This window comes from Sinohyriopsis cumingii, chromosome 9, assembly GCF_028554795.1.
Source record: "Sinohyriopsis cumingii isolate HCF-2022 chromosome 9, ASM2855479v2, whole genome shotgun sequence".
Lineage (NCBI taxonomy): Eukaryota > Metazoa > Mollusca > Bivalvia > Unionida > Unionidae > Sinohyriopsis > Sinohyriopsis cumingii.
In genome coordinates, this window is record NC_142969.1 from 650,814 (window position 1) to 664,227 (window position 13,414).

Consider the following 13,414-nt stretch of genomic DNA (forward strand, 5'->3'; position numbering starts at 1 on the left):
GGTCTCTGTAATGCTAATTCCCATTGACGCTAATGTACCCCACCTTACTACTAATTTGTCTTTTTCACGATATGAGTAACTACTTTTCACGACAAATACACATCTTAAACACCGTTTCGTGAAAGCTTTTTTCATGAAAAATCAACACCTTAGTCACATGAGCGCCATTGAGATTTGCCCCTAGTGACATTAACGCCACTTGCACTCCAGACATTCGTTTTCAGTTCTCATTGTAATATATGCCAAAAAAAATATTTTTTAAAACAAAAATTCAATAAGCATATGGAGACTAATTTTTTATCCAATTCGTATTGCGCATACCGGTAAAGACACAAACATTCGCAAATGAGGCGGTCTTCTTGAGGGATAAAACAATCAGAAAGTCCCAAATTCGTCATGGTGCGTCTGTTTATACCGATGGCTGGGGACGAAGCGCGCGATTGAAAATAATTTTTTTGTTTCAGTTTTTCTGAAAGTCCATGTGTTTTAAGTATATTAATGATACACTTTTGGTCCTTGTCTTTAATTCTCCGTACGTGAGACGGTCCAAAATTAAGACTGTCTGATTTATTACTGCGTACTGATTATTCTACTCTAATCAAGACCTGGTGGCAACATAAGAGCCTTTGCATTAGACTTTGACATGTTCGTGTTCACTTAATGAGTAACACTGTATGGATATTGTAAGCTCTGCAAATCAGTATCTACTTATTTACTAGTACATAAATAGATTTATGAATTTAAATTAACAATGAAGCCTGATTCAGTAACACTGTATGGATATTGTAAGCTATGCAAATCAGTATCTACTTATTTACTAGTACATAAATAGATTCATGAATTTAAATTCACAATGATGCCTGATTCAGTAACACTGTAAGGATACTGTAAGCTATGCAAATCAGTATCTACTTATTTACTAGTACATAAATGGATTCATGAATTTAAATTCACAATGAAGCCTGATTTAGTACCATTCTGGGACTCTGGACAACACATTTTCCATTCGCAACTTCTTGGATCATACATCGAATGCATACCGATAGGTGCCGTTCGGACCACCTCGGTTATTTACGAAACAAAGATTGACAGAGAACTTGAGTGTGCAATAACTATTTTGTTTATCATTCGCAACTTCTCGGTGAATCCTACGGACCGTCGGCGCACCGCATACTAGTACTATATTTCGGAAAACAATGCATCAATATATATCAATATGCCATTTGCCTAACTATAGTTACCTGTTCCTCTCAGTTCGTTCAGTATGACCTCGATACGTTGTGGATTAACTGGGTTGATGTGGATTCTTGTAAATGTACGATTTGATTTGTCCAGACCTTCAACTCCTAAAAAAACACTCTGAAAGAATATTTTTTAACAAATGCGTTAACCTTTGTTAAAATATTATTTAAAAAGGCACATTTGAATACACATTTTAAACACTAATTAAAAGAAAAAAAGAAAATCAAGATCAAGTCTGGAGATATACGTGCCCCTCCAAATTCTTGTGCAGTTCTCAAATCAAGCCAAATTAGATGTGTTGTGAACCTCTTTATTATCCAAAAGTTGTCGAGTTACCTAGATGGTATTTTAATATTACCATAATCTTTAGAGTCCGAAAGTTCTAGAATTACCTAGATGGTATTGTAATATTACCATAATATTTATGGTTTGAAAGTTGTCGAGTTAGCTAGATAGTATTGCAATATTACCATAAATTCATTTATGATAATTTCACACACACACACACACACACACACACACACACACACACACTTTTTCGATTGACAAAATTTAGATATGAATTACCATTTCCAAAATATTTTGGAGAGAACTAAGTAACCAAAACACAATAAGCTGTATCATCTTACGATGACCAATTAGTTTATTACAATATCTATCGCAGGATATGTTTCCGGAAATCTCAAATCATATATTTCCCATAGACATAACTCTCTGCGACTTGTTTTGTTAGGTGTTTAACCACAGAGCCTATATCCGGGGATTTCTTGGCTCTGTGAGCTCTTTGATAGGATGAAATATACCTATAGCAGAGTCAGTGTAACTTCAGACTGTATTACGGAAGAGAGAGAGAGAGAGAGAGAGAGAGAGAGAGAGAGAGAAAGAGAGAGCGGGGGGTGGGGTGGGGGGTGGGGTGATACGGCGCTGGCCTGGCAAAAGTAATTGTGTAAGTTAATGAACCAATCAATAAAAATTAAATTATTTTAGATTGGATCTTGAAGCTCTTTTAAGGAAGAAATCTGTTTCCTAGCCTTGTTATCATGTCATGACGACCGAAATCTCTCATCTCTTTTACTAAAAAGTTTACTTTGTTAAGGACATTTTACTTCAAGTCAAAAAGCGCTCATTTTCTTAAAAAGCGGGTATTACCTGATAAGGAAACGTGACATTAACTTTATAAAGATTGCGTCTTCGGCCAATCGGTGAATCCAAAGAGATACGCTGCAAAACGGTCCCGTTGCTAGGCGACATGATGATTAGACTGGTCCAGTTGCTGACACAGTCCCCACCAACAGTTTCTATCGACAGGAAGGAAGGTTGACCTGTCCAATTCAATCAGTGAACAAGCTTAATATTTAAACTTTAGTTCAAGAAAGAAGGAAAACAACTAGAAGAATTTTCTGAGCACGCGCAAACTTTCATTTTTTCTAGATGTAATATATAACGCAGAGTTTTAAAAAATGAAAGAAAATCGGCACATTCGTTTTTTAGGCTGCATATAACGAATATCTTACGCCATTTTGTGTAGTTTAAATATTACGAGCTCTTTCAGGAGATTAGAAGCTCCGCATGTTTAATGAAAGAGCCTATAGTTTGTACAGTAATATGCAGCACGCCTATAGTTTGTATAGTAATATGCAGCACGCCTATAACTTGTACAGTAATATGCAGCACGCCTATAGTTTGTACAGCACACCTATAGTTTGTACAGTAATATGCAGCACGCCTATAGTTTGTACAGTAATATGCAGCACGCCTATAGTTTGTACAGTAATATGCAGCACGCCTATAGCTTGTACAGTAATATGCAGCACGCCTATAGTTTGTACAGCACACCTATAGTTTGTACAGTAATATGCAGCACGCCTATAGATTGTACAGTAATATGCAGCACGCCTATAGTTTGTACAGTAATATGCAGCACGCCTATAGCTTGTACAGTAATATGCAGCACGCGTTTGTAAGCATGGTGAATAATTTCTTCTATTATGATAATTAATATAAAGATTAGCATTAATTAACTGAAGATATTTAGAAGAAACAAATAATTTAAGTTTTTTATGCCAAGGTATCATTGTCGTAATTTGCATCCTGAAAGAATTTTCAAGCAAGTTGTCAGAGCAACATATCCAATTCAGTGGTTACGAGAGAGAGCGAGAGAGAGAGAGAGAGAGAGAGAGAGTTTAACTTTGTAGTATCAGTAAGCATTTCGATTAGGTAAATGTACATTTAATTTTGCTTTAATATGTGGTTACCAATAATAAGTATTAAGTGTGTTTTAGTTATATTGCATCGTCCTCCTCCTCCTCATCATCATCATCATCGACATCGTTATCATCATCGTCGTCGTCTGCGGAAGGTCGTGGGTTCGATCCCAGGCCGAATCATACCAAAGACTTACAAAAATGGTACTAACAGCTGCCTCGCTTGACGCTCAGCATTTAAAGGTTAGTGTTAGGACTGGTTGGCCTGATGTCAGGATAATGTGACTGGGTGGGACATCATGCTCCATGTCTGCGGCATGATGCCCCAGTGCTAGACATCACTATAAACTGCCACACTGCAAACATCCTAGCGATATGACTGAAATTTGTTTAAAGCTACGTTAAAAATCCAAATCACACACACACACACACATCATCGTCATCGGCGTCAACTTTTTGTTTTGGGAGACTTTTTATTGTTTTTACCTGCAAAGGGACTGCCAGGGAGGTCCATTCCATCTTTGTCTTTAAAGCTGGAAATGAAATCAACAGAGCTTACACCCTGGACAGTGGCGTCATACAGATGAATGCCCAGAAGTATCAATATCCACTGCCCTGCAAGAGAAAGGGACATGGAAATTGGATGTGTGTTCATCAAAAAATATAAAGAAATATACAAATTTATACATGAACCCTTACACTTTACTACACTGAAGATTTTATCTTGTTAAGAAAATATTAATCCTTTCTGAAGACTAGAAGAAAAAAAGTCGTTGTCCAGACAATGGTAGGTCTAGGATTTGAACATCATATATTTTATTTCTTTTTGCTCCTGCCAACGTGAGAACCTACATAGCTTTCTATCCTGCATTAAAGCACCCACCTAGCCTAAACGCCTTGCATTCACTTTTTCTATCTCTCTCACTCATTAACTTCAAAATATATGAGTCTGTTTGCTTTTCTTTCCATTTTTCAATTTCGATCTAATTTAGAATTAAGCAACATACCAGCGGTAGGCGTGCCAATGGTCAGGGCTCTTAGATATGCACTATCTACGGTAATGTTTACATTCGGATCTCCTGCTGTCACAACCTTTCCTGTAAATATACGCTCAAATTTTAAAGTATTTAATGCAAAACAATTTTAAATGTGAAAACTTAAGATATGTAATGGAATATGTGGAAAAGTATTTCAGCGTAGGTGTATTCATAATCGCAAAAAATATCATTCAAAATCTCATGGTAAACAGATTAATCTATGCATTAGTATAATGCTTAAATATTTATGTATTATTAGAGTGTTGAATGATTTATGAATTGCTAGAGTAATTAAGGATTTATGCATTACTAGAGTGTTTAATGATTTATTTATTACTAGCGTGTTTATATTTTTTTATGTATTACAAAGCGTATTTAAAGATTTATGAATTAGTAGAGTATTTAAAGATATATACATCCCTATTCACTACTTGCATTACTAGAGTGTTTAAATATTTATTTATAACTAGAGTGTTTAAAGATTTATGTATTACTAGCGTATTTAAAGATTTATGCATTACTAGAGTGTTTAAAGAGTTATGTATTACAAGAGTGCTTAACGGTGTTCGTATTACTAGCGTGTTTAAATATTTATGTATAACTAGAGTGTTTAAAGATTTGTGCATTACTAGAGTGTTTAAGGAATTATGCATTACAAGAGTGTTTAACTATTTATGCATAACTAGAGTATTTTTAGATGTATGCATTACTAGAGTGTTTAAGAAATTATGTATTACTAGAGTGTTTAAATATTTATGTATTACTAGAGTGTTTAAGTAATTATGTATTACTAGACTGTTTAACTATGTATGTATTACTAGAGTATTTTAGATGTATGCATTGCTAGAGTGTTTAATGATTTATGCATTACTAGAGTGTTTAAATATTTATGTATTACAAGAGTGTTTAAATATTTATGTATTACTAGAATGATTATATATTTATGTATTACTAGAGTGTCGAAAGATGTATGTATTAATAGAGTGTTTAAAGATGTATGCATTACTAGATTGTTTGAAGATTTATGATTGTTAGAGTGTTTAACTAATTATGCATTACTGGAGTGATTAAATATTTATGTATTACTAGAGTGTTTAAAGATTTACGATTGCTAGAGTGTTTAAATATTTATTTACAGCTAGAGTGTTTAAATATTTATTTACAACTAGAGTGTTTAAAGATTTATGCATTACTAGAATGATTAAAGATTTATATATTAGTAGAGTGTTTAAACATGTATGCATTACTAGAGTGTTTAAATATTTATTTATAACTAGAGTGTTGAAAGATGTATGCATTACTAGAGTGTTTAAATATTTATGTATTACTAGAGTGATTATACATTTATGTATTACTAGAGTGTTGAAAGATGTATGTATTATTAGAGTGTTTAAAGAGCTATGCATTACTAGAGTGTTTATAGATTTATGCATTACTAGAGTGTTTAAATATTTATATATTACTAGAGTATTTAAAGATTAGTGTATTACTAGAGTGTTGAAAGATTTGTGTATTAACAGAATGTTTAAATATGTATGCATTACTAGAGGGTGGAATGATTTATGCATTACTATAATGTTTAATGATTCCACTGGTCAAGAGAATGGCAATCTACCTTTGTCATCACACTGCAATACTGTTCAGGTGAAAAAGTATAGTAGGGTGCAGTGTGAAAAAGACAACATAAGGATATTTCAGAAAACCGGTTACTAATATTCATGCAAAGTATCTTACACAATTTGAAAATACAACTAATGATTGAGCAAGTCTTGGCTAGACTTACTTTGACTCTGTAACTCAGAAGTACGCGTTAGACAATAAATTCTAAGGTTGACTTGGCCAAACGAAACCAAAATATTGTTGTGAAACTTTCATGCATACCAATAAATAAATTGACCATAATGTAAGCAATAATTTTTTTCTGCCACAAAATCAGCCCTGATAGAATTAATCAGGACAGCTTTTGGGGTAAATGTCGTTATCGGATAATACGTGTACAGCTCTATTTATTAACTTTCATTAGTATAGTCGTTGCAAATATCGATACTCCAGTATGTTTATTACGTCACCTGATGGATCTTTGATGCCAAACTGCGGTCTAGCTGTGTCACATTGAACTTGGATCATCAGTGACCTTAAAGTGGTGTCAACCTCAAAGCTGATTTGAGATAAACTTCTCGAGTCCATATGTACCTTCCTAAGATATACTTGAGAACCCTTGAAAATAACGATTAAACACTGTTTAAATAGAATTGATCAACCATTTATGAAGAAAACCATTAACCACAAAATCTATTTACATACGAGTAGATTACAATAATAAATAAGCCAATCTATTTATCTATCAGTAACACCAGTAATAAATAAACCTGTCTAATTAGTTACCAATAAAATAAAAAGATACATAAACCAGTATATTGTGATTTAAAATTATAGTTCTTAAGATTTTTTTATAGTTAATAATATTTTAAATTCTAAATTCCTTATCAATCATAAGTTCGCACTGTACGATGAAACATATACCAAGTGCGTATATTCAATCATAAAGTTCCAAGGTTGATATATACTGTTTGTTCATGTAAACATCACGTGATCTTGTTTCAGGACATGGTTTTTAGTGAAAGGTCAAGCTGACCTAATTCCCGATTAGTATGTGTTAAAACAGCTTGTCTGTTTACCGATTTAGCCAGATTTCGAAATGTCAAGATGGTTCAATCAAAACTCGTATTGCATTCTCTCTAATGCGTAGTGGTAATCTATATAATATAATTATTTCGTAGGATAATGCATTCTTAGAAGCACACCAGTCTGTGATGTTATTCAGTTACTTTGAGAGGAATTCATTTAATTTTAATCATTCATTGGAATTACAATGCTCGAAATAATTCAGGTTAATTGGAATAATAGCTGTCACGGAAATACTGTGAATTATTTCAATACATTTGGATTTTTAGTTGTATCGGAAATACTATTAATTCATTTGAAGACATTTTGGTTTATATCACAGTGATTCTTCTGTACTGTTGATACATCATTACATTACTGACCATCATTCAAAATACTTTTGTTTATTGGTGTGGTCCCTCTCAGACTTAATCCACACTTTTGGAACTCATTCGGATTATTCGATACTTTCTTGATAGAACATTTCGGACATTAGGATATTATTCAACAGACTGTAAGTTAATTTAAAATCTTTCACTGTGTATTTTAAGGAAATAAATAATCAATTTTACAAAACTTGTTGGATTTTGCTCTTTCGTGTTTCCATGGATCAGTAACACTATTTACCTATTAATAGAATACAATAGTACTTAAATCAGACAATTTTTAATCTATAAATAAATTACAATACTAAATAAATCAGGCAATCTAATTATCTACCAATTGATTACAATAACAAATGAATCAGACTGTTTACCTACCAATAAATTACAATAACAAAAAAATCAGGGAATCGAATTATATGCCAATAAAATACAATAATAAATATCGCAGCATTAGCTAGGCTGTATTTCTCATAAAAGATTTCCGAAAATACACTTTTTTTTCTTCTCTCATTTCATCTTGTACCATATATATTTTTCATTTGTTCGTTCAAATATTTACACACAGATAGTCATGCCAACGAACTAACATATTTATGTATTGTTTGTATGCTAGAATGTATGTAAGATAGTGAGGGAATTGAAGTCATCCGTACCGATAGCCCCGTTGATATCAGACCTACGGCTGACCCTACATCCCCTTTGTCAGTGCCCACCACGGTACCCCCTGACAGTCCAGCTATGCTATGAAACAAGTCCGTACCTCCATCACGACGTTCCCGCCTTTCCAGTCGCACCCCAATACCTGAAAGGACATATCTTCGATTCAGTACGCATGGGTATAATGAAAGTTATGCTAATTCCTGAAAAACGTACAAGACCTGACCATTGTCCACGTGAAATGACCAAGACTATTAATCCGAGTATAAAGCGGATTATGTCATACCCAAGTCTATGACAAATGATGAAACATCAAAAACTGGTCTTTATTCATTTAGTTGTAAAGTTCTAACTGTTTTTAACCCAACAAGCATAGCTTCAGAAATTTAGAAGTTCCATTAGAGAGTTGGTGTGGTGAAAATTTCACCCATAAGCTTGTTTAAGAATTTGTGTATTTGGAAAACAAACCCACACATTGGAATGTGGGGATTTGGGGAGATATCCATTCTGGTAGTTAAAGATAAAATTAATGTGAAAACATTGGAATGTGGGGATTTGGGGAGATATCCACTCTGGCTATAATGAATGTTAAAATATTGAATTAGAATCTTGTCAAATAAAGTTATTTCAACTAATCAGATATATATATATATATATATATATATATATATATATATATATATATATATATATATATATATATATATATATATATATATATGCTTTAAATGCATGTTGATAAGAAATGGAAAAAAGTGGGATTTCATCTTAAAACTATTTAGCTGATTTAAGTTTTCACATTAAAACTGCATTTATTATAACCTGGGTTTTCATATTAAAATAGTATTACTCTGGATTTTCATATGTACGAGATTACCAATCCGGTATTAGTATTCCACGTGCTAGAATAAGGGAAATAATCCTAGAAGAATCTTGACAGTACTGGTTATCAACCCTGCATTATTTAAAAGTTGAATGTGTAGATTTCGATGTGTTTAAAGAATACCTAGCTAAAGGCATAGTCTGGGTATACTTAGGTGTGAGAAAAATACCTAAATGTTTATATGGACTATGTACATTTAGATCTTTAAAGGATACCTGAAATGGACTGTGTACATTTAGATGTTTAAAGGATACCTGAAATAGACTGTGTACATTTAGATGTTTAAAGGATACCTGAAATGGACAGTGTACATTTAGATGTTTAAAGGATACCTGAAATAGACTGTGTACATTTAGAGGTTTAAAGGATACCTGAAATGGACAGTGTACATTTAGAGTTCATTGTTACAGGTATACCAAAATGCCTATAAAATTCTTTTTCCAAATCGGGTAAAATCATATTTATTATTTATCTCAACACAAAAATGCTAGAGGGTGTCTACATAATGAAGCAGTTTAAAGCATACAAGAAATGGAGTGTGTCTATCTAGATTTCAACGTCAAAAGAATACCAAACATGCTTAAAGGATACCTTTGCAGATTTAAATGTCATAAGGATATCTAAATATAAAAATGGACGGTGTAGATTTAGAAGTTTTCAGTGAAACTCAATATGGAAATAATTCCTACAGCTTTAAACTAGAATCTGGATGGTATGATGGAATGACGAGAATAGAGATTCGTAAATGTCGTAATTAATAAAGTCTATTTAAAATGAGTCGTAATTAAAAAAGTCTATTTAAAATGGGTCGTAATTAATAAAGTCTATTTAAAATGAGTCGTAATTAATAAAGTCTATTTAAAATGGGTCGTAATTAATAAAGTCTATTTAAAATGGGTCGTAATTAATAAAGTCTATTTAAAATTAGTCGTATTTAATAAATTTTGCTTAAAATGAGTCGTAATTAACATTTTATGCTTAAATAGAGTCGTAATTAATAAGGTATGCTTAAAATGAGTCGTAATGAGTAAATTATGCAATGAGTAGTAATTTATAATTTATGCTTAAAGTGAGCCATAATTATTGATTTATGCTTAAAATGAGCCATAATTAATAATTTATGCTTAAAATGAGTCGTACTTAATAAAGTCTATTTAACATGACTCATAATTCATAAAGTCTATTTAAAATGATTATCATCTCCTATTTGTATGTCCCGTTTATAGGGATTTAATAATAAAAACGTATCTAGCAATATTGTTTTGTAAATGGCAGAAAAGGAACATTATCAGGATTCATGTTAGAAAACCATTGAAAACTGAAGACGTGTTATCGACATTTACACATATTTTTTAATAGGTTTTATTCAGTATGTACATATATCATAATTATATCACAAATATCAACATGTGCAGGCGTGCACTCATTCCATGCAATGCAATATGCAAAGAAAATACAAGATCATATGAGGAAATTAATGAGTACACAAACTTCAATTATGAGATTTACATTGTCTCCAACGAATGCGATATGATGTTTGAAAGCTGTAAATGAAAGTTATACAATCCCACCTAGGTATGCAATCATAACACAAAATGTGATACGTACATTATGATATATTCTCTAACATTCGACTGAAATAAGGACAACAGGAAAATATGGAAGAACAGATACTGTTTTTGTCTTTCATAGATTTTATTCAATATCTACATATATCACAGATATCGACATGAGCAGGCGTGCACTCATTGTGTTGGTTGACCACCGGGGCTCGATGAAGTCAATCCTGCGCTGCTCTTCACTGATGGGTCCTCGTGTGGCTGATGCGTCCAATACGAGATGCGCTTGTCCTGGAGTAGTGTGTACACTGGAGGTATGGGTTGGTTCTTGACGTTGAGGCCTTCCTACGTTCCCTGGCGTCGGCGACTTTCGTTCTGTGGGCATCATCGAAGGTTTTTCACCAATTACTAACAGCTGCACGCCATCCAGGTCTATCCTTGGCGCAGGACTCGAGGTTGGTCACAGATATCGAGCAGCATCTCAGGCTGTCCTTGATGGAGTCTTTGAATCTTTTCTTCGGGCGACCAATTTTGCTGTGTCCACTAGATAGAGCTTCATACAAAATCTGACGTGACATTCAAGACTCCTCCATACGGATGACATGACCTTTCTATCGGAGTTAGGCTATCATGACCATCGCTTCGATACTGGTTAAGCCAGCTCTATCCGGCACTTCTAGGTTCGTCACGCTGTCTTGCCATCTGACGCCCATAATCCAGCGCAGGACTATCGTGTGGAAGATTTCAAGCTGCTTGATGTGCTTCTTGTATGTTTTCCAGATCTCACATCCATATAAGAGGCTTTTTAGCACAACTGCTTTATATACCTTTATCCTGGTGGACAGTTTGATATTCCTGTGACTCAACACGCGAGAGCGGATACATCTTAATGATTGACTAGTGCTGCTGATGCTTGCCGTTACCTCCTTGTCTAGCAATCCATCGGAAGATATGATGCTTCCGAGGTACTTGAAGTGATCGACAGCTTTCAGTTGGGTGTCTTCGATAGACACGGTTGGCTGGTGAGCTAAGGTGCCTGGGACAGGTTGGTGAAGTATCTCTGTCTTTGTTCAGACTGATAGTGAGTCCGAAGAGTTTCGAGACATCTGCGGAAGCGAGTAACGATGATCTGGGGATACATTTCCGTGTGTGCCATGAGAGCACAGTCATCCGCAAAAAGTGCTTCAAGAATAAGTTTGTCCATTATTTTGGACCGGGCATTCAGTCGGCGAAGGTGGAAGATATAGCCACCCACTCTGTACTTTATGTACACACCTTTCTGGAGATCACGTGTAGCATGGTTCAGGACACATGTAAAGAATAGGTTGAAAAATACTGGGGCGAGAACGCAACCCTGCTTTACGCCGTTTGAAACGTTGAATGGCTTGTAGACATCCCCCTTGTAGAGAACGAGTCCTTCATGTCGTCATGGAAGAGTCGGATCATCATAATGAACGTCCTAGGGCAACCGAGGCGTGCTAAGATGACCCATAGTGCATCTATGTTGACCGTATCGAAGGCCTGTATGAGATCTATGAAGACACCGTAGAAGTTCATGTTTTGTTCATTTCACTTTTTCTGTATTTGTCTCACTGTGAAGATCACGTCGATCGTGCTCCGATCTGTTCTGAAGCCACATTGGGCCTCCAGCTGTATGACTTACAAGACATTACTGACCAGACGATTGAGAAGGACGCGCACATTGACCTCCCTTACAGTGTGCTTCTAATGACCTTTCAAGAAATTTACGCACCTTCCTTATAGTGTGCTTCGAATGAGATTTCATGAAATTTACACTTCCCTTCCTTATAGTGTACATCGAATGAGATTTCATGAAATTTACACTTCCCTTCCTTATAGTGTACATCGAATGAGATTTCATGAAATTTACACTTCCCTTCCTTGTAGCGTACATCGAATGAGATTTCATGAAATTTACACTTCCCTTCCTTGTAGTGTACATCGAATGAGAGTTCATGAAATTTACACTTCCCTTCCTTGTAGTATGTTTTTCATGATTTTCATGTAATTTAAATCAAAATGATTATATATTTTCTTATGTCTTATGATGAAATGTTAGAATCCACCCCATCCTTTATTGCATTTACTTCCGTGTCCTATCAAACCTTAAAATACATAGCTTTTGTATGTCAATATTGAGTTATGTTGAGGGCAATATGACGTTTTATAAACCAGTAAACCTTATATATTGATCGACGCGAAGCAAACCTCTATAATTGTGTATTACAAGATTTTGTGCAAAAATTTGAAATTTTTTGAAATTTAACTTTTTCATTATAGTGATAATGCCATTTCAAACGTGTGACGCCCTAAGAAGCTACTTTTGTCGAACTGATGGTCAGTATCATGAATTATCGCAGGATATTTTGAACCACTTTTCTTTTCTTGCATATATACAAAGGGTACCTGTTCATTTGATGCCATAAGCCAACGAGGCATAGATAGGAGTTTCGTTGGATGACTAAGGAAAAGGCAACATCTGTGTAGTGCCTTGCTTGAATACATACCTGAAAAATAAGATTTCGATATTTCTCTCAAACTACACACGTTGTTATCGTTTGAAAACTTCGCGATACATGTATTTTGAAGAATTCACAAAACTATACTCGATTATGCACTCGGTTCAAATGGAAAGTTTACAAGAGTATTACATTTCGAATGGACACATAAAGGTCACTCGCATAATGCTGAAAAGGTAACATGTTTATCTCTGGTCTACTGTTAATGCGGAACCTCTTAGGTGTTATCATAGATATAGTCA

General features: G+C 34.3%; 1 protein-coding gene across 1 annotated transcript in view; it reads right to left on the reverse strand.

Moving 5' to 3' along the window:
* The window catches only part of LOC149791152 (uncharacterized), a 74,839-nt gene that overhangs the window by 45,656 nt on the left and 15,769 nt on the right, over nt 1-13,414 (reverse strand). The window contains exons 2-7 of the mRNA XM_089969146.1: nt 8,187-8,335; nt 6,553-6,700; nt 4,454-4,543; nt 3,933-4,061; nt 2,392-2,564; nt 1,242-1,359 (exon numbers count right to left, since the gene is read on the reverse strand). Coding sequence (XP_089825272.1) covers nt 1,242-1,359; nt 2,392-2,564; nt 3,933-4,061; nt 4,454-4,543; nt 6,553-6,700; nt 8,187-8,335 — 807 coding nt within the window. The remainder of the gene's footprint in view (nt 1-1,241; nt 1,360-2,391; nt 2,565-3,932; nt 4,062-4,453; nt 4,544-6,552; nt 6,701-8,186; nt 8,336-13,414) is intronic.